Source organism: Anabrus simplex, chromosome 1 (genome assembly GCF_040414725.1).
Source record: "Anabrus simplex isolate iqAnaSimp1 chromosome 1, ASM4041472v1, whole genome shotgun sequence".
In the NCBI taxonomy this organism is placed as follows: domain Eukaryota; kingdom Metazoa; phylum Arthropoda; class Insecta; order Orthoptera; family Tettigoniidae; genus Anabrus; species Anabrus simplex.
In genome coordinates this window covers 958,989,096-959,011,631 of record NC_090265.1, presented here as the reverse complement: position 1 = coordinate 959,011,631, position 22,536 = coordinate 958,989,096, and the positions used below count along the sequence as shown (strand labels likewise).

The 22,536-nt window shown below is 39.9% G+C and overlaps 1 protein-coding gene across 1 annotated transcript in view; it reads left to right on the top strand.

Annotated features, from left to right (window-relative positions):
- The first annotated feature begins 311 nt into the window (after positions 1-311).
- viaf (viral IAP-associated factor) overlaps positions 312-22,536 on the top strand; it is a 57,023-nt gene continuing 34,798 nt past the window's right edge. The window contains exons 1-2 of the mRNA XM_067136743.1: positions 312-473; positions 14,991-15,120. Of these exons, the coding sequence (XP_066992844.1) occupies positions 468-473; positions 14,991-15,120 (136 nt within the window). The 5' untranslated portion in view covers positions 312-467. The remainder of the gene's footprint in view (positions 474-14,990; positions 15,121-22,536) is intronic.

Below are 22,536 nucleotides of genomic sequence, written 5' to 3'. Positions count from 1 at the left end.
ACAACGAATTGACTTGACATGTTTTCCACTTGGAGCGGAAAACACGCCAACATGTTAAAAGTGTTAACTCAACATTCTGAGTTAACATGCAAAGTCAATTCGAAGACACAATCACAATATACATGTCAACTGTTACATGTTAAATTAAACATGTTGGTGTTAAATGTTAAACAGTGGAGACCGGCCTTTACAGACTCAAATGTGTTGGTAATTTAACAAGTACTGTGTCTAGGTGAAATAACGAGCCCATATCCACTTCAAGAACAAGAACTGATTTGGTTGGCTGGTTAGGCCCACCAAATCAGGTCGTGTGTATTTTATAGGTCACTGAGTCCAATCATATATCAAGAAGAAGAAGAATTTTATAGGTCGTTTTACAAGCAAGAAGAATAAGAAGTAGTAGAAGCAAAATATAACGTACCTTTCCGTCGAGCACGTGTTTTAGGTCAACTAACAATTTTGCACAAATGCTCGTGAGTGTAAACTAACGATTGGTTCTTTTTCTTACTTTCCTTTTTTTTTTTTAATGTGTGCGTGTGTGTTCATGGAATTATATTCTAAGATATAGTACGTTTGGCTATGTTGTAAATTTGTTGCATTAAGGTGCTCCCATAAGCAGAATAAAAGCTTTACTTGAAATAAAAAGGACAGTGAACGAACTTAGCTGTGTTCTGTAAATCTTTGTCAAGTGTTCATTACGAGTGTTAGTAATTTTTAGGATCTAAAGAGTACGAAGTTGCTATCTATCGAGGAACTCTGCCTGACCTCGTCAGAAGTTTCGGCGTTTTCACGTAACGGAAGGGTGGATTTCCGCAATTGACCAAAAGGGATATTGCAATTATAAATTATGGTATAGGGTGGGGTTATTATTTCCTCCTTTATCATAGGGATTGTGAGAAACGTCTACCCTTCCTAGACGATTTGCGAGGTAGCGTTTAGAAAAATACCTAGGGCATCTTAGATTGTCATTATTCACTGTTATGACTTTCAGTGTTTCGTATGCACTGTTTGTCACATTTTTTTCACTTCCTTGGTTCCTTTAAAAATTAAAGTGTGACTAACATTCATATCCATGCTTTCTCTCTCTTTCTACACTATGTAACTTATTAAAGTGTGACTAACATTCATATCCATGCTCTCTCTCTTTCTACACTATGTAACTTATTAAAGTGTGACTAACATTCATATCCATGCATTCTCTATATTTCTCCACTATGTGTCTTTTGTTCCCTAGACAGATGTTAACTAGGGTACCTTCATAACCAAGTCCGTTATTCTCCTAGGTTCCATATTCTCCATTGCCCTCGCATCACCACACTTCCAAAGCTGATTTTATGCCCAGCTTCATCTAACAAGTGTATTCCTAAGTTGGCTTCATTCCCTCATTGCGAACACCCTGCTGTTATTCCCACCTGTAAGTACTAGAAATAGTTCTCATTTCATGTCTGTTAAGTTACTTCCCGTTTATGAATAAGATATCCTGAGACCACCAGCCTTTAGTGCCGATCGACCTAAAATCAGAGCAGTGTAAAAATAATCCTGGCTGTAAACCCACATATTTCTTCCTTACAGAAAGGCTACAGTTTCTTCTATGCTGATGATCTGGTCTTAATGGGAGACTGTGTTGAAAGCCTGTAAATATTAGCATTTCCAAGATGAAAGTGAGACAGGTCATAATCATCTTGAACAGCTTTCAGCCACATGCTGGGTATTTTTAAAATATAAGCCTCTCCATAGTCTTCCATATCACTTTGGCTGGAGTCTTCTCCTATTTTTTTCACCCACTCCTTTCAGCCATCTGTCCCTTGGTCCCCTACATTACACTCTCGTCTCATGCATCTTTCATAAGTATCATCTAAGCCATGATTCCTCAATCCTGCCCTATAATAGTTCCACTTGTACTAATTTGCCAAACTTCCCATTTCTTATCATATCCAGTATAGTTACTCTTTTTCTATGTCACAACCACGAGCCTACTACGCTGGTGTAGCAGGCGGAGAGGCGATACTCTCAGGTGGCGGATAGGGGGGTCCTAACTGGCTTGCCGGCGTACTTGAGCGAAATAAAATCGCTCTCCCGGACCAAACACACATCCCCCTATGGGTGGGGGACACAAGCGAAGAATGCAGTCATGGTATCTCCTGCCTGTCGTAAGAGGCGACCAAGGTATGATCGAATTAGAGCCCACCACTTGTAATTAAGTACCACCACGCGGGGAACACCATGGGTCACATTTACTTACGCATAATACCACTATGTTAGGTACACAATAGATTTGTGATTAGTAGTGACAATGTGTGAATCAGGGTGGGTCTTACAGTACCTGTGATTTGTACCACTATATGAGCGACGCTATGGGTCTGCCTTGCCTATGATTAATACCCACTATGTGAGGAACACCACGGGATAGTACGAGTCCTTGTGATGAGTACACCTATGTGATGGACACCATAGGTTTGCGTTGCCTGTAAATGGCACCGCAATTTGAGAAACACCATAGGTCTGTATTACATGTGCATATTACATTACCTGTGAGTAGTACCATAATGTGTGTAATACCGCGAGTCTACGCTACTTTTGATTAGTACCGCAACATGATAAATGCCATGGTTCTACTTTCATAGTGATAAGTACCATTATGATTTAATTGCATTATTTACATGCACTCTTATCTGACTTAAAATCAGATCATGCCTCTGAAATACAAGTGAAAGTCTTTTGAATATACTCAGATAATCATACAAGAAGTGAATTGTGATGACAAATTTGAAGTCCTTGATCTTCTTTAGAAGACCTTTAGCCGTGATTCCTTCTTCACCTTTCCTTTCAGTAATATTCTCTAAATGCACCACTAGGCATTCCCAGTCTTTGACAACTTCATGCAAAGCATTTAATTTGCTTGCTATCCATCTAACTTGGTGTAAGTACTGCAATTTAGATATTTCACACTCCAGTAACTCCGAAATTTTCTTCAGTTCGCAAAGTCGTTTCGGCGAATGTCGATAAAACTTGTATAGTTTCCTGAGTATAGAATCAATTTCATCAATGATTTTAAGTTTCACATTTTTCAGTGAGTGAAGAACGGTGAGTTGGAGTTGATGTGCAACACAATGAACGTTTACCAAGTTCTCAAGTTTTTCAGATATTTTTGTTACCAAACCATTACGAACACCAATCATACATGGTGCTCCATCAGTTCCTGTGCCGATTAGTTTTGTACCTGTGAAGAGTTCTCCAAGCCCTAACTGAAGCAATTCTGTTTCCAGAGCTTCCATATAGCCATCACTTGTTGCATCCTCCAATGACACAATAGAAAGAAATGTCTCCTTCACCTTATTTTCTTTTAAAAAACGAACGTAAAGTATGAGCTCCTCATCATCAGATTTATCTGTTGATCCATCGAGTAAGATACTGACATATGAACTTTCCTTAATTTCACATACCAAATCTTCACGAAGATCTGAGGCAATGTATGAAATAAATTCTCTGCATTGTTTATCATTCACATACTTCTCAGAATCAGTAACATTCAACTTGCTCAACAATGCAACCAAACTTTCAAAATCAGTGTAGGGTCTGTTATTTTTTGCAATATGGTAAGATGCCATGAACAATGTGTTCATATGCTGTAACATATTAGCATCCATTTTCTTTACACACTTAGCTAAGGGTGCACATTCGGGATTTTTCTTGAAACTTTCAGCCTCCTGACACTTGGAGTGAGGATAGGATTTTTCTTGTTTTTTAAAAGTTTCCAGTTTAAATGGTCCTGAAAATCCGGATACAACTTTAGAATTTTGGTCGGCAATACTAGGAAATTTACTGCATAATTCACACTTCGCAATTCCTTCCTCATAGCGCAGCCACAGTAGTAATTCAAGCCACGATTGCTGAAATTTCCGTTTGCCTGACTGAAATTTCGACGTATTTTTAATGTTTGACTTATCATTGTTTTGTAGATGTTGATTCCCATAGGGAACCTAAAATATTTGTCCTGAATGAGTAAATTTATAATACCAATATAATGGTCCATCTACATCATTTGATGGCCAGGCAGGCATCTATTTTTGAAAATGAGACATAGCTCTCATAGTGCATTGGCACTGCTGGTGGCTTCAAATAGCCTATGCAGTGGCCTCCATGGTATGCACTAGCCTTGCGTCTTGGGTGGTGTGCTAAGTCCCAAGTGACGAGCCTAACTTAGCATACGAGGGCGAAACGCAGACAACCAAGAATGAGTTAGCTGGAAAATTTATAATGTCCAATAACAGACATATCTGTGTCGGTGCGACGTAAAGCAAAGAGCATTACTGACTGGGTGGTTACATTACAATACTTTTGGACCTGGTAAGAAGATCTGGGTCTCTTCGACATCTTGAGCCTTGGCCTGGGTAAGGGATCTCTTCTCGGCCAATGCTTGCTTTTCCTTGATGTCCTGCTGCTGCTTATGCTGCCACTCTGCTAGGGAAACATCTGCATCATCTTGACCAGAAGTGGGTGGTGGACGAATCTCCCAATCCCCGGTGCCGTATAGCTGTCGACCAAGGAACAGCTCCACTGGGGAATAGCCAGTGAAATGGTTGATGCATCATCGCAGGGCAAGAGTGACTGCGGTATCTTGACGGTCCCACAGTTGATGTTCCTTGTCTGTTAGGTAGACCCATAGCATCCTTTTTAGCTCCTGGTTCCGTCTTTCCATTGGATTGGCCCTTAGGTTGTAGATAGGGGTGGGCCAGTGTTCCACACCCCATTCAGTCATCATTTGCTGCCTTTCCTTGACATGAACTGACCTCCGTTGTCTGCTAGAATGCACCGTGGATAACCGTAGCGGCTGAATACCTCATCCTGTAGAAGACTGGTGATGCGTCTTGTTGTGGCTTCTGGTATCAGAAAGGCTTCAATCCATCTTGCGAGGAGGTCGGTGATTACTAGGAGTCCTGTTTTACCCCTGGGTTTTCTAGGGCAGAGTCCTGCAGCGAGGACCACTGCGCCGCACTTCAAACCTATGGGCTCTGGCAGCCCAGCCCGTGCAGTATCGTTCCCTTCTGACGCGGCTGCTTACTGGCCCATAGCACTGGTCTCATACAGCCCACTGCAGTCCACCACACTGGGCGGGCTCAGTAGAATAACCTTGACTACTTCCCTGCAATCATGCGAGCGCTGTGTACAACGAAATGTTCACTTCACACTTCTATTCGGATCACTCGCTATACGAATTCCTGTACGCTAATAATGTATTCCAAAGTAGGCTAATCGCATTTTGAAATAAAATGATAGAGACCTCTCCTGCACTGTAATAATAATAATAATTAAAAACAGAAACTTCATTATAAACTATTATTCATCTGCAACTGATATCAAGTTAACTGAAAATGAATCTAAATAACATGAAGCATATTCATAGGACTTCATTCACGTTTACCTCAAAATAAAATACAAACTGAAATGACGTGCCGTATGCCAACAACAAGAACAAACCTGAACATAGCTTTTACTTAGTGTGCGTAGTTTATTGGTCGTTGATAATGATGGTGGAATGGAATTACTGTGAATGAAAAGAAGAGCATCAACATTGTCTAGGTATAGAAGAGACTGTCGTGCATTGAGAATGAAGCCTGCTGAACTGAAATTTCTCTCCGAAGCTGAACTTGATGCTTGCATACATAATACTTTCTTAGCGATCTGGTGAAATTTTGGATAGTTTTGTCCACTTGTTCTCCAACAGGATGCTATATCTGTCTTCTTCCATTCCACAATTTTGCTTTAAGTATCTTTCCAGCTCATCTGTTGGAATAGGAGCATCATGAACATCAGTCCACGAAGAAAACTTCATTACTTTGGCAGGTTGTGGCATAGTCGTGTAGTCTGATGACACGGAAACATTAGAATGCTCGTCATTCAAGCACACCTCGTTCATCGTAAGTTTTTTTATCTAATCATGGAAAGACAAAATCACTCCGACTCCTTTAATCTATAGACCTACTAATATTAATTAAGAGAGAGTGCGAATTTTGTTAGTTTGTATCTGGTGGGTAATCTCAGAAACTACTGGACCGAGTCTAAAAATTATTTTACTAATGTAAATATACATTGTTCCTGAGGGACATGGGCTGTATTTTATTTTCAAAATGGTTTAGGTGGGGGCGGCTGGGGAGAGATAAAAAATAATAGGCTAATATGGGCGAAATATCGAATTCGTTGTACAAGGATGATGCAAAGCTTATTGTAAGCCCCTTGACGCAAAGAACAAAACTCGGTAAGCCCTATGGACCCGAAAACCATGTTTTAAGGCCCTAAAACCAACCGTTGTGGAGATATTGACACCACTCTACCCCTGGTCTTGGAATCAGATAAAGTAATGAACTGCTGTAACCATGACAACGTCAGCTCCAGGATTCTACAGCAGCCATATTATGCATGTACATTTGGGCATAGCTGCCAACCACAATTTGTACACACAATCCTTGAGCATATCTACAATATATCTCAAAAACTTAACATGTTACAGACATGAAGCGTTATTTATAATCTCTTTTAAAAATAAAGAAATATGTGTTATTTTGTTTTCAGAAAAAACCCTTATTAGGGGGGGGGGGGGGGCGAGGTAGGAAGGACTGAAAAGTGGGTTGACATTAATATTTTTAAGATGAGCATATCTACAGTAGGCTACATCTCAAAAACTTAACACCGGGCGAGTTGGCTGTGCGGTTAGGGGCACGCAGCTGTGAGCTTACACCTGAGAGATAGTGGGTTCAAACCTCACTGTTGGCAGCCCTGAAGAAGTTTTCCCGTGGTTTCCCATTTTCACACTAGGCAAATGCTGGGGCTGTACCTTAATTAAGGCCACGGCCGCTCCCTTCCCATTCCTTGGCCTTTCCTATTCCGTCGTCGCTGTAAGACCTATCTGTGTCGGTGCAACGTAAAACAAATAGCAAAAAAAAAACTTGTTACTGGTGTGAAAATTGGTATTTTTAATATTTTAAAAAATAAAAAAGGTGTTTTGTTTTTGGAAAACCCACTTAACTTTGTTAACTTATTAGGGTACTGATATCTCAAAAAACTGAAGATATTACACAGATAAAAAATTGGTATTTAGAGTCTCCTTTAAGAAGAAAGAAATTTGTACTTTTGGTTTCAACATTAGCTGAATTCTTTGTATGAGGATACTTATATCTAAAAAACCTTAAGATGTTGCAGACGTGAAAATGGGTACTTGAAATCACCTTTTAAAACGTTTAAAAATTAAAAAACAAGCATTTTTGGGGTAAAATCAACTGGGGGTGTGTGTGTGCATGTGTGTGAAATAGGTGTTGAATTCTTTTCATGAGGATACAGATATCTCAAAATTGAAGATGTTACAGTCGTGATAATTGGTAGTTGGAAGCTCTTTTATAAAGAAACACGTACTTTTGGTTTTTGGAAAACTACTTAAGGGACTAAAAAGAATTGAAAAAGCAGGTGAATTTTTAAAATGAGTACCGGAATATCTACAGTGTATGTCAAAAACTTTACATGTTACAAACATGGAACTTGCTACTTGGAAAGTCCTTTAAAAATAAAGGAACATATCCTTTTGTTTTCAGAAAATCCACTTAGGTGGGAGTGGAGGAAGGGCTGATAAAGGGGTTGAATTCTTTTTACGGGGATACTTATATCTCAAAACCTGAAGATGTTGCAGATATGGAAATAGGTATTTGGAATCTTCTTTAAAAATAAAGATTTTTTTTTTTTTTTTTTTACTTGGGAGAAGACGTTCTCACGTGTACAGTTCTTTGTTGCATGGTCATCTTGGCCTCATAAGGGATTACCACAAACTTGGTTTACAAAGAGTTTCTGGGGTAAATGAAACTAAATTTTTCAGTGAGGTTTTATACTTAACGAATTTCGGATAATGTCTTAGTACAGTAGCGAGGAATGATTACTTTTATCAAATTACAAAATCCACGCGAGAGAAGTCGCACGTAACTGCTAGTGTGTACATAAAGTTCATCTCAGATCGTACAAGCACACAAAATTAACGTCTTTCCCATCACCGTGAACTAGAGGCTTGAATGCGAACCAAATACGACTTTTAAGTTTAGGATCCCAACGCCAAAGTTGGGCATTTGTTCTTCAGGTGTCCCGTTCTTCCATAGTGGTAGCATTTCCTAACTGAGCTGGTCTCTTCTGTGGCTTTACTCTTGTGTTCTTTTTCCAAATGGGTGATGATTCTACGCAGATCATCAAAGGATCTCGGTTGTGATACCTTCACTAGGTGTCTAATCTTGTCGTGGAGTAGCTTTACAATGTCTGGTAGGATGTCGTTCTCGTTTCCCTCTAGATGCAGCCGCTTGAAGAGCTGATACTTCTGGAGGACGAACGCACTAGCTCTCGTACCGGTCGGTTGTGCATCAGTCAGTACCTTCCTTTTCACAGAGCTCTCCACCCCTTTGGAATTAAACCTAGCAAGGAATGCCCTCTTGAAGTCAGTCCAGTTCACGTTCAAGCCTTTCAAGTTATTCCACGAAGTAGCGGCTTGCCCCCTTAACTGCGGTGTGACGAGTTAAACAAAGTTGTCTTCCAGCAGATTAGTCCTTCCTAATAGATTGATCAATCCCTCGATGAAGCTAGTCGGGTTCTCTCCAGTCTTCCATGGAATTACGGAGGGCTCTCTTTAATCACCTTTGGAACTAGGTGTGCTGTATTGCCGGTTGGTTTTACGGGGTTGAAGGTTGAAGTAATCTATCTTCTACTGCGTGAAGGATGGTCTCTTTCTTGTCCTGAACATCTCCCTTGATGGTCAAACTCCGGTTTTTTAACGTTCTTTCAATGGCAGAAATACGGCTCCCAAGATTTCTCTCAACAGCAGAGATACGGCTTCCAAAATTTTTCCTCAGCGGCAGAAATTCGCCCCTCAACCTGTTGTTTGATGTATGAAACCTGGGTTTCTACCTCCTCCTTGAGGTTCGAGATGTCCGCTTCCAGATGGCTTACCCTACTGTCGATCTGCTCAACCTGCCCCAGTTTTGATCTGATGTCCGATATCGGCTGTGTTAATTGGTTGGTGACGTCGCTAATTTGGGAATTGATCTGTGAAATTTTATCATCTGTGGTTGAAATTTTTGATTCTAGGCACTGTTCTGATTTGTAAACTTGTGTGTACACTTGAGATATTTGTCCGGTTAAAACTGTATTAGCTTGATAAATCTTGTCTGTTAAGGCGGAATTAACTTGTGAAATTTCGTCCGAAATTTTTTCATTTACTTTTGAAATGTTGGAAATCTGTTCCGTTAAGGCGAAATTAACTTGTGAAATCTGTTCTGTTAAAGTGGAATTGATTGTATCATGCTCACTATGTTGGAATACATTGTGGTCATATTTACCTCATTTTCTGATGAGTCCAGTTATTCGTCCACCTTGATAAAAGACCTTTCGGGATCTTCATTGTTTTTACCGAGGTCTTCTTGTAGCCGTGTCTTCAATGATCTCTTACTGCCGTTCATTGGAAGATACTATTAATGATATGTTTGTGGGTTACTGTAGTCACATCCTAGTTCGTGAACCATGGGCAACGGCTGAGTGGCCTAGTAAGTGGTCCTGAGAGTCGGGATACCAGTTGCTATGGAATGGGAGTGGGTATCTCGGACATATTCTGAGTCATGGCCCTCCTTGTGCTCAGGCGGCTAGGACTATACAATTCACCGGTGGTCCATAACCAGTTAGAGGAGGGATCCTCACTTGGACTATGTGCAAGTAAGGTAGCATCCTGCTTCATGAATTTACCGAGCTCAGAACATTTTAATCAAGCCTCGGACCTATGGGAGTAATGGAGTCCCACTCCCATTTGACAGGCGAGGGACTCCTTTGGAAACAACTTGGCGAACAAAATGGAATTCAATGGGGAGCTATCAATATTAATAGGGCTTATGGAAGAAAGAATGTAGAACTGGCTGAGTCAGCAAAGAGGATGCATCAGGATGTGCTAGGAGTAAGTGATATTCGGGTAAGGGGAGATAATGAGGAAGAGATAGGAGATTATAAAGTGTGCTTGACGGGTGTTAGAAAGGGAAGGGCAGAGTCTGGGGTAGGGCTCTTTATCAGGAATACCATTGCAGGCAACATAGTTTCTGTTAGGCACGTAAATGAGTGAATGATGTGGGTAGATTTGTCAGTTGGAGGAATTAGGACAAGAATTGTGTCTGTGTATTCACCATGTGAGGGTGCAGATGAGGATGAAGTTGACAAGTTTTATGAAGCATTGAGTGACATTGTGGTCAGGGTCAACAGCAAGGATAGAATAGTGCTAATGGGCGATTTCAATGCGAGAGTTGGGAATAGAACTGAAGGATACGAAAGGGTGATTGGTAAATGTGGGGAAGATATGGAAGCTGTTGGGAATGGGAAGCATTTGCTGGACTTCTGTGCTAGTATGGGTTTAGCTGTTACGAATACATTCTTCAAGCATAAGGCTATTCACCGCTACACATGGGAGGCTAGGGGTACCAGATCCATAATAGACTATATCTTAACAGACTTTGAATTCAGGAAATCTGTTAGGAATGTACGAGTTTTTCGCGGATTTTTCAATGATACAGACCCCTATCTGATCTGTAGTGAACTAAGTATCTCTAGGCCTAGGGTAGAGAAAGTGAAATCTGTCTGCAAACGAATAAGGGTAGAAAATCTCCAGTACGAGGAAATTAGACAGAAGTACATGGATATTATTAGTTAGAAGTTTCGAACAGTAGACAGTAAGCAGGTTCAGGATATGGAAAGTGAATGGGTGGCATACAGGGATGCTGTAGTAGAAACAGCAAAGGAATGCCTAGGAACAACTGTGTGTAAAGATGGGAAAAGGCGAACATCTTGGTGGAATGATGAAGTGAGAGCAGCCTGTAAACGTAAAAAGAAGGCTTATCAGAAATGGCTCCAAACAAGGGCCGAGGTAGACAGGGATTTGTACGTAGATGAAAGAAACAGAGCGAAACAAATAGTTGTTGAATACAAAAAGAAGTCATGGGAAGATTTTGGTAATAATTTGGAAAGGCTAGGTCAAGCAGCAGGGAAACCTTTCTGGACAGTGATAAAGAATCTTAGGAAGGGAGGGGAAAAAAGGAAATGAACAGTGTTTTGAGTAATTCGGGTAAACTCATAATAGATCCCAGGGAATCACTGGAGAGGTGGAGGAAATATTTTGAACATCTTCTCAATGTAAAAGGAAATCATCCTGGTGGTGTTGCAAACAGCCAAGCTCATGGGGAGGAGTAAAATGATGTTGGTGAAATGATACTTGAGGAAGTGGAAAGGATGATAAATAAATTTCATTGTCATAAGGCAGCAGGAATAGATGAAATTAGACCTGAAATGGTGAAGTATAGTGGGAAGGCAGGGATGAAATGGCTTGATAGAGTAGTAAAATTAGCGTGGAGTGTTGGTAAGGTGCCTTCAGATTGGACAAAAGCAGTAATTGCACCTATCTATAAGCAAGGGAACAAGAAGGATTGCAACAACTATCGAGATATCTCATTGATTAGTACTGTGTAGAGATGAGAAGAATGCAAGAATGAGGAATGTGGCCTACAAGCACGAACTTCTCATTCTGCCCAGACAGATCGGCTCTTATCTACAACACGAAAACATTGACTCACACTTTGCAGTTTGCTGGATTACAACTGACAAGAGCGAAGAGCTGCTAGTAGAAGATAATGTAAAGTTCGTCTGGGTAGTAGCGGAGTTGCTATGGTAACCATTGCGTCACTGGCTTTGCTGGTGAAAACCCCTTCGCCCCGTGCCTCAACTGGCATGTGCATTCTTCTGATCTCCCAACAATATACCAGGCAAAGTATTCACTGGCATCTTGGAAGGGAGAGTGAGATCAGTCGTTGAGAGGAAGTTGGATAAAACCAGTGTGGTTTCAGACCACAGAGAGGCTGTCAGGATCAGATTTTCTGTATGCGCCAGGTAATTGAAAAATGCTACGAGAGGAATAGGCAGTTGTGTTTATGTTTCGTAGATCTAGAGAAAGCACATGACAGGGTACCGAGGAAAAAGATGTTCACTATACTGGGGTACTATGGAATTAAAGGTAGATTATTAAAATCAATCAAAGGCATTTATGTTGACAATTGAGCTTCAGTGAGAATTGATGGTAGAATGAGTTCTTGGTTCAGGGTACTTACAGGAGTTAGACAAGGCTGTAATCTTTCACCTTTGCTGTTCGTAGTTTACATGGATCATCTGCTGAAAGTTATAAAATGGTAGGGAGGGATTCAGTTTGGTGGAAATGTAGTAAGCAGTTTGGCCTATGCTGACGACTTGGTCTTAATGGCAGACTGTGCCGAAAGCCTGCAGTCTAATATCTTGGAACTTGAAAATAGGTGCAATGAGTATGATATGAAAATTAGCCTCTCGAAGACTAAATTGATGTCAGTAGGTAAGAAATTCAACAGAATTGAATGTCAGATTGGTGATACAAAGCTAGAACAGGCCGATAATTTCAAGTATTTAGGTTGTGTGTTCTCCGAGGATGGTAATATGGTAAGTGAGATTGAATCTAGGTGTAGTAAAGCTAATACAGTGAGCTCGCAGTTGCGATCAGCAGTATTCTGTAAGAAGGAAGTCAGCTCCCAGACGAAACTATCTTTACATCGGTCTGTTTTCAGACCAACTTTGCTTTACGGCAGCGAAAGCTGGGTGGACTCAGGATATCTTATTCATAAGTTAGAAGTAACAGACATGAAAGTAGCAAGAATGATTGCTGGTACAAACAGGTGGGAACAATGGCAGGATGGTACTCAGAATGAGGAGATCAAGGCTAATTTAGGAATGAACTCTATGGATGAAGCTGTACGTATAAACGGGCTTCAGTGGTGGGGTCATGTGAGGCGAATGGAGGAGGATAGGTTACCTAGGAGAATAATGGACTCTGTTATGGAGGGTAAGAGAAGTAGAGGGAGACCAAGATGACGATGGTTAGACTTGGTTTCTAATGATTTAAAGATAAGAGGTATAGGACTAAATGAGGCCACAACACTAGTTGCAAATCGAGGATTGTGGCGACGTTTAGTAAATTCTCAGAGGTTTGCAGACTGAACGCTGAAAGGCATAACAGTCTATAATGATAATGTATGTATGTATGTATGTATGTATGACATGTTCTTTAATTAAATAATGTATTAAGAAACATACAGCAGAAGTATCGTGACATAACCTCCCATGTTCTCTTACACAAGACAGATCATACAGCACACAAATAATAAATGATACAACCACAATTTATACTAAATAAAGTCCGTACTGACAACCTGTCGTACATAACTGCGTAGATAATAATAATACCACCACCTACTAATGGACCTCGATACTTTCACCATTTACCCATAGATTTAGAGAATTCTTTCCTAGTTATACTAGTCCATTACACACTTGCATCACAGTATCAGATGAAAGTTGGTACAACAAAAACTGAGAATGAGTAGGAAAGATACTGGCTGCCACATATAGCTTGAAGGTGAAAACATTCAATGTGTACAGGTATTCAAATACCTTGGGAGTATGATTTCCACCTGGGGTACTGCAGATAAAGAAATAGTAAACAGAGTGACTGGCAGTTCCACCTTCTACAACTTTGTAAGACATGTAATTTGGGATAACAAAGTGCCCATGAGAACTAAGATGACTCTACATAAGTCATACCTTTTGCCTATTCTCACACAGTCTAGAAACCTGTACACTGCGAGTGAGAGTGGGAAGTTAGTAAGTTGCAGGCATGTGAAATGAAGTTTGTACGAACTACCCTCCAAAAAGCACACAGGGACCATATAAGGAATGATGACATCAGAATGGAACTGAAAGTGGACTCTATAGAAGAGAAGCTAAGGACTTTGAGACTAACATGGTATGGACATGTAAAGCGAATGCTTGGCACAAGAACACCACATGCATGTCTACATAGAGCAGTTGAAGGAAGAAGGCCAATGGGAAGACCTAGGAAGAGATGGCTCACCAACTGAGAGAGGATGTGGAGAGAAGAGGAATGAATTGGGAGTCAGTGGTGAGAGAGAAGACATTTCTGGACAGACAATGATGGTGAAGACTCGTTCAACACCTTCCTACCCAGCACGCTGGAGGGGTTCTGTGATGACAGTGATGAATGAATGAATACTGATCTGCATTTAGGGCAGTTGCCCAGGTGGCAGATTCCCTATCTGTTGCTTTCCTAGCAACGACGAAGACGACTTTACTGTCAAAGGTGTAACTCTTTCAAAAATGATGTGAAATGATACCGTAAGTAGCAGAGATGAGCAATGCTTCCTTCATGCTTGCTAGGATCTACCAGCCTGTCCCTAGAAGTATTTTTATTCAGAAAAGTTAAAACGCAGACTATGCCAATCTGGAAAATGTGACTATTTTCTGTCCTGCTGGCTGGAGCAGTTTGCTATTGTCTCCAATAGAGTTTGCATCATATGTGGCCACAAGACTGCCACATTCTATGAAAATAACAAAACTACAAAGTTTGAAAGTGTCATGGGGTGTGCTAGATGTATCTGCAACATGAATATATTAAGTACAGAAGAAGTGAAATTCATTGATTGTTTAGCCAGACTGAGGGTCTTTTCACTAGCCAGTACTGTCACAGGGAATACCAGAGGCCGATGGACGACTTTGCGCCTCAAATCTGGGGGGCTTACACCCCAAGACCCCCTTTGCTTATCTTCAGACCAATGGTCTTTTTACTAGCCAATGGTCTAACCAATACAGACCAGTGGTCTTGCCACTAGCCACACCTAAGTTGACAGCCTTGTGTGGCATGTTGATATGTAGTGTAAGTCACGCCATGTTGGATCCTAACCTATCTTCTGCACCCCTGTTAGTAAAGTTTTACGAAAATTTCTTTACCCTATATTCAGTAATTAAATACATTTTAAGAGAAAGTTATTTAAAGTCTGGTCTCCCTAAACAGCTCTCTGACCTCATAAATACCACTGAGAGTATTTCATATAATGTTTCAGAATCCAGATGAAGATACTGAATGGAATGATATCCTCCGCAGCAAGGGAATCCTTCCTGCAAAGGAGAAGGAGGTTACTGAGGAAGAAATTGTGCATATGCTGGAAACAACTATAGAAGAAAAATCTAAAAGTAAGGCTGCAGTATGCTTAAGGTGTTTGATGGGAGTAACTGATATGTTACAAAACATTACAGTAGTGTCCAGAATTTAATTAATTTGAATTGGAATGTTTCAGCATTGTCTACAGTTTTAATACTTAATTCTCTCTCTTTTCAAACTACACCCCTTATTTATATGAAGTTGTGATTAGTCAAAAAACTGGATTGTTTTGGCAGGTTCTTTACTGTTCTTGGTGCTTATGGTTTCTTATTTTCAGAAGTCTTCCTGTTCCATAAACAAACCATTTGAACAAGTTTTGTTTATCAATAATTCAGTTGACAGTGATCTGTATTTAGGTCAGCCGCCGAGGTGGCAGATTCCCTATCATTTGTTTACCTAGTCTTTTCTTAAATAATTTCAAGGAGTTTAGTATTTATCCAACATCTTTCTACGTAAATTATTCCAATCCCTAACTCCACTTTCTATAACCCTAGACCGGGCGCGCAGGTTGTTCTTGTCAACCAGCGCGCTATTTGATGCCGTAATTCCTAGAACTGTCAGCCTTTCACCACCTCACAACTAATACCTTTGCTCTCACTCTTGACCTTCAGTTCAGTCGAGTTTTGAGAACAGTGGAAGCAATAAGTGTGTAATTATTTCTAGCGAACTCTTGGAACCCGAAGATGGTTGACAAAGTCAACCGCGTGCCTGGTCATGTAAGTAAGATTTATTTCTTTAAAATTTCCTTTCCTCTGTACTTTTCAGGTAATTAGGCAAAGTCGGGCGTAATTACATGTAGTATATTTCTGTTTTAGGTCTCGTTTTTTCCGTGATGAAATAGAGGACTCTGCCTTGGATTTTTCAGATGGGGGGAGGAAATTATAAACATATGGGATCAGGATCATAACAGTGATACAGAGCAGGAGGCCGATTCGGATAGTGAGATCTATGAAGACGGTAACGAAAGGGAATTTATCTTCGGGAGAGATGGAGGAACAGTGTGGTCCACGACAGACTTTTCAAAATGTACTCTGAGGGTAAAAGCGAGGAATATTGTAAAAATATTGCCAGGACCGAAAGGGGAGTCGAGGACGGTATCAACAGAAATTGACTGTTTTGTGCAGTTGATAAATGCTGAGATGATCGGTGAACTATTCTACTGGACTAATTTGTACATTTCTAGGAAGCGGGAGGAAGTGAATTACAGCCGTGAGTGCGATACTAAATTTGCAAACCACAGTGAAATTATGACATTGGTCGGTCTGTTATTGTTGTTAGGCCTAAAAGGGGGACAGTACACAATGTAGAAGAGTTTTGGACTACTGATGGATCAGGAATAATTGTAGCAAGATGTAGTATGTCTGCGAAACGGTTCTTATTTTTGCTGAGAAGCTTACGCTTCGATGACAAGAACACTCATGTCAAAAGGCTACAAACTGATCGCCTAGCCACATTTCGCTCTCTTTTAAGTGCATTTGTCAACAACTGTGAAGTCAGCTTTACTCCTAGTGAATTGATAACAATTGATGAGAAATTAGTTCCTTTCCGCGGCCAATGCAGTTTCATTCAGTTTATACCCAATAAGCCCCCAAAATACAGATTGTATATGTAGTGAATTATGCAAAAACATTTTATACATCGTCTTTGGAGATTTACTGTGGCAAACAACCCCCAGGCTTTTTGAAGTATCACATAAGCCATATGACATAGTTCGTGTAGTGGAACATCTCAAAGGAAAACTTCGAAACCTTACTGTTGACAATTGGTACATATCATATGATGTGCTAAGGCTGTTAGAAGGTAAAATAATTACTCTAGGAACACAGAGGAAGAACAAAAAAAAGAAATTCCGCTCAATTTCTGCCTAATAAGGACCGTGCAGTAGGCTCGAGTATTTTTGAATTTCAGTCTGAGATGATAGTGTCGCATGTGCCTAAGAAAAACAAAACCATTATAATGCTTTCCTCTATGCACGACTCTGCTTCCGTAGATGACTATACTCAGAAACCTCATGCAGTATTAGATTACAATGCGACGAAAGGTGGTGTGGACACTTCAGATCAAATGGAAGTGAAGTACTCCGCTGCCCGTAAATGCAATAGGTGGACATGTGTGTGTTTTATATGCTGCTGAACATCGCTGCAGTAAATGGCTACGTCATTCACACATTCAATAACATTGCACAATCGCGATTGATAAGGAGGTGCTTCCTCAAGAATCTGTCTAAGCAATTTATGCACGAATGATTTCTTGAACGTTCTCAAATTATGTCATTGCCAATGGACATCCGTTTATATTTGAAGAAATTTCATAATGAGGATTACTGCAACAAGCCTGCAAGACAAGAGGGTAGGTGGAAAAAGGGGACGATGTGTTCTGTGTGGTCAGCAGGGTAACCATGTTACAACAATGAAGTGATATTCTTGTAATAATATTGTATGTAAGAAACATTCAAGAAACGCTATAAAAAATATTGCATGTGACAGTGAAGGTATGAACCTTTCCAATGAGGACATGTCATGAAGGAAACTGTGACAGATTTTTTGGACATGGCAACAAAGTTTACTTTTCATCCAGTCATTTATTTATTTATTTTTTTTTATTTTTTTTTTTTTTTTTTTGCTGTTATATCTTATCATTTAATTGTATAGTTGTGTAAATACTACAATATGAATTTAATTTTATGATGTTTCTATTGTATGAGGACTCGTCACGAGGGGGATAAGGTGTGAAAGATTTCTTGGACATGGCAACAAAGTTTATTTTTCATCCAGTCATTTCTTTTGCTATTATATCTTATCATCTCATTGTATAGTTGTGTGAACACTACAGTATGAGTTTAGTTTTAATTTTATGATTTATCTATTGTATGAGGACTCGTCATGGGGGGATAAGGTTAAGGTGTGAAAGATTTCCTAGATATGGCAACAAAGTTTATTTTTCTTCCAGTCTATTTGCTATTACAGTATATCTTATAATTTCATTGTATAATTGTGCAAATATTAAAATGTGACCATTATTGTAATTTAATTGTGTATTTACTGCATAACTCATTTTAAATAGGCGAAGTATTCATGTTCCTATCAAAATTAGTTTACATGTTCATGATTATCCATTTTAAATACATTCATATTTTTCACTAATACAAGTTTTTAATTTTATTTGAAGAATAACATTGAAACAAAAGATAAAAGACCTTTAAATGAAATGTTTATGTGATTGGAAGCCTGTAAACGACTGAAAACATAACTGGTTGACAAAGTCAACCGCACGCCCGGTAGTGTGACAGAAATTGGCGTGCCCGGTTTAGGGATAAATGATTATTTGCCCTCTTGAATTCCAACTGTATCTTTATATTGTGATCTTTCCTACTTTTAAAAACACCACTCAAGAATATTTGTCTACTGTCATTCTACGCCATCTCTCCACTAACAGCCCAGAACATACCGCTTAGTGGAGCAGCACATTTCCTTACTCCCTAGTTTTCTCAGCCCAAAGTTTGCAATATTTTTGTGACACTACTCTTTTGTTGCCATGAAGGTATCGACAGAAGGAAGGAAAGAGCTATGAAGTGCTTAAAATGAATGACTCCCTAGGCCTTGCAAATCTAATACTGTTGGACTCAGAAGAGAACAAGAATTGACCAAGGCAGGTTGCCAGAAAAGCTGAAAGTGAGAAACCAGGCACAAGTAAGTGGAAAGAATGCCAAACTCAAGTAGGGAAACCATGCTCGTTAACTCATGTCTCGAGTTGAGAGCCGTTGGTGCCCTGTTGAATAACCTTTTACAGCAGGCAGAGGATACCATGGCTGTATTCTACCACCCGCACCCACAGGGGGATGTGATGCTATCTTCCCTCTCACTCTTTCTTGACTACACTATTCTCCACCCGGCATGCTGATGGATGATGTTCTGCCAATGTAACAAATATATATTACACTAACCGCAGTGTGAATGAACTTTGACACATGATGCATCTATGGGGGAGGGAGGTCATATGTCCTCCTAATGACCTCCCCCGATGGTTACTGTTGGTGATTGGTTTCCTGAAAAGCACTATTAGTGGCAAGGTGAGATTAGATTTTGGCAAGGTCGTGCAGTGACCTTAATACATTGAAACCCCCTTAGCTGACCAGATGAAAAACCCATAAAGTTGTTCTTTTAGAGGGGGTGATCTTCTTAAAAGGGAATGACTACTACTACTACTACTACTACTACTACTACTACTGCTGCTGCTGCTGCTGCTGCTGCTGCTACTACTACTACTACTACAACAATGCACACAGCAATATTCTGTAATTATGGCTGTCTTAATGTTAACACAAGCATTGCTCATGATTACAACTACTGTACTGTGGAGTACTTAAACAAACAATATGATGCATTATTTAGAATTTTAGTTTTTTGAATTTGACTTGTCCTGCAATGTGATTCACTAATGCACTCATCCTTTTTCTCTTTCTTTAATCACAGAAATTCGCGGTATGATTATGTTACTGGTAAAATGCTGGCAGTGGCGGTGACTAGTTTCACCAGAAAGAATATGCATTTTTCTCCTTGAGAGACTCCTTGCCCTCACTTTGAAGACACAACAATCATTCGTGCATTATTACCTGGTCCCACACCGTTACAAGAGAAGTTTAAAGTTTAGGCTTCTCATGTATTAAGTGGTCAACCTACAAATGAAGATTTTACACAGAGCAGCAGATGTTTTCTAGAGGTCTAGAGGGATCAAAAGTTCATTACCATTAGGATGAATGAAAGGAATTACGGGGTGGCCTGCAGTGAGCAGTTACAAGCAACAGCTTACTTGTACATGCAGCTTTCCATTAGGAGAAAATAAAATTCATGCTATGCAAGCGGTTTGCAACATGGCGTTGCGAACCGAAGTGGTCCAAGGGGTTACATAAGACATTTTAAATCTAAAATTAGTGTCCGTCATTTGGAAAAAGGGGTGTTCGCTATATAGAGTTTGTTAGTCTAACTGAATAATAATTCCACTCCAGAGGAAAATGGCCATGGAAAGAGGGGATCTGGTTAAAGGAGTGGTCATCTGGAGAGGTTTCGCTGTATTAATTACCGGCAGTATTAGAATTACTGATACGGTTAGATTACTGTCAATAACAAATAATATACTGTTTGTGAGGGTTAGGTTTCTGTTTATGACAAAACTGACATTGACTAGTTAGATTCTAGTTTTCTAGAAATTACTGTTGTGACAGGGTTAGTTTATAGAGTTTGGTTAGATCATGGGGCGGCTTTTACTGATGATGTCAAAATTACTGATAGTGAATGGTTAGGTCCTGTTCGCTCAAATTATATTTTATTATCTACTTTGTAAATAACAGATTTCCTGCTGCTAAGTTCAGTGGTAGGGATGGTTATGAGTATTGTTGATGTATGTGATAATTGATGATTTTTCCTCTTCTCCTGATTGGCTATATTTTGAGGCATTGCTGCTTAATTTTGACTTGGTAACAGTCGTTACATTATGAGCATCTATAGAGGACTGTGGGAATTGTGGTGTGATATGGTTCTTTTTTTGTGTGTGTATTTGTAAAAAATTATTGGACTTCCTCTTCCTCTACTTCTGTTTTTTTCTATCACTTTTAGTCATTTATTATGTACTGATGGGTCGAAGATGTATAGGTAGCTTTGAGGGGAGGGGTACATTCACCAGGCTGTTTGTGCGATTTGATGATTCTGAAATACCCAGAATATTAAAGAGTTGCAGAAATTGTTGAGAACCACCATTAAGAAAGAGGGATGGGACATTCGTAAGGCAGTCCTTGGATTATACCACAAATGTGTCCATACAACGTCACAAAGGAAACTCACATGTTTTGAGTCCAGAATTGCACTGCCTCTGGATATACAATAACAGTACGTTTACATTAATAAAGATATTGCCAATAACTGTTCTTATGATAAGGTGATTTAAATCGGTGTGGTACGACTGAAGTTAAAATAAGTCTATAGTACAGCAATAACAGCGTATTCGACAGGTCTTTTTTTTTTGTTACTACAGAGCTCCAGTACTATATAGGTACTGCAAGTGATAAGGCATCAACATTTTCCATTAAAAATTTACGTAAAGCCGCAGGCAATGGTAAAGTGGTGTACCACCCCCTCCCCCCCGTGGGTGGGGGACACAGACCAAGAATACACCCACGTATTCCCTGCCTGTCGTAACAGGCGACTAAAAGGGGCAATCAAGGGATGATGAGATTAGAACCATGAGACTATTTGTGATTAGTAGCATTGCGTGAGGAACACCATGGATCTACATTGCCTAGGAGTAGTACCCTTATGTGAGGAACACCATGGGTCTGTGATGCCTGTGGGTGGTATCTTAATGTGTAATACACTGTAGGTTTGCATTGCCTATGGTTAGTATCACTAGGTAAGCAGCACCAAGAGTAATTAACTCCACTGTGTGAGGAACACCACAGGAATACCAACGCCTGTGATTAGTCCCAGTATGTGAAGTACACCATGAGTCTGCACTGTTTGCAAGTGGTGTCCTTATGTGAGGACCACCATGGGTCTGTGTTGCCTGCAAGTGGTGCCATTATGTGTGACATACCATGGGTCTGCATTACCTGTGATTAGTACCACCATGCAAGGAACACCATGAGTCTACATTACCAGTTATTAGTACCACTACAGGAGGAACACCATGATTCTGCTTTACCAGTGATAGGTACTATTATGAGGGGCCGGTGACCTGGATTTTGGACTCCTTTTTATAACAAGCGTCATCTCAGAAAATAAGCCATTGTGAATAGGATCCACTGCAGTGTTCTCATTAGGATCTTTTTAATGTGTGCACCGCCCTGTTGTTTTCACAGACCACCTGACTAACATAACCTAGATACAAGGTAGTTACATAATATGAATACATATAATACATATTTGAGTCAGTAGATGCTCCAATTTAAAATGTAAATACAGTAAAAGTGTTTGTTTAAATGATGAATCTTCATTATTGTCGGCATAATTTCATCAGTTACTTCAGAGTTTAAATCTTTAGCATGATTATAATGTAGTGTCATGCGCGAGCGGTGTCTGGATTAGCGCGCAATCGCATGCAAGCACTCTTCCGCGGGGTGTTTCAGACCCGTATGGCACTCCACAGCAACAGAGTGGCAAGCCCTGATGTTACATGATTATGAACAAGCAATAGAACACTAGAAGTTCAAAATACTCTTATGTTCAGTTTGTGATAATAACACCGTTTTACATTTAATGTTTACCTGTCCGATGTTATTGTTAATTCTCTGAGGGGAATAAATGTTATCATATTAATTTTTTACATAGTATTCCCCGCTCGGCTTAGACATTTCTGCTACCCGGCTGATGAAAATTTCTGAGAACACTGCACTGATTGTTTTGGATTCAAGGTCATTTCTTCATCATAATTCGTTTTATATTTTAGTCAGTGGATGC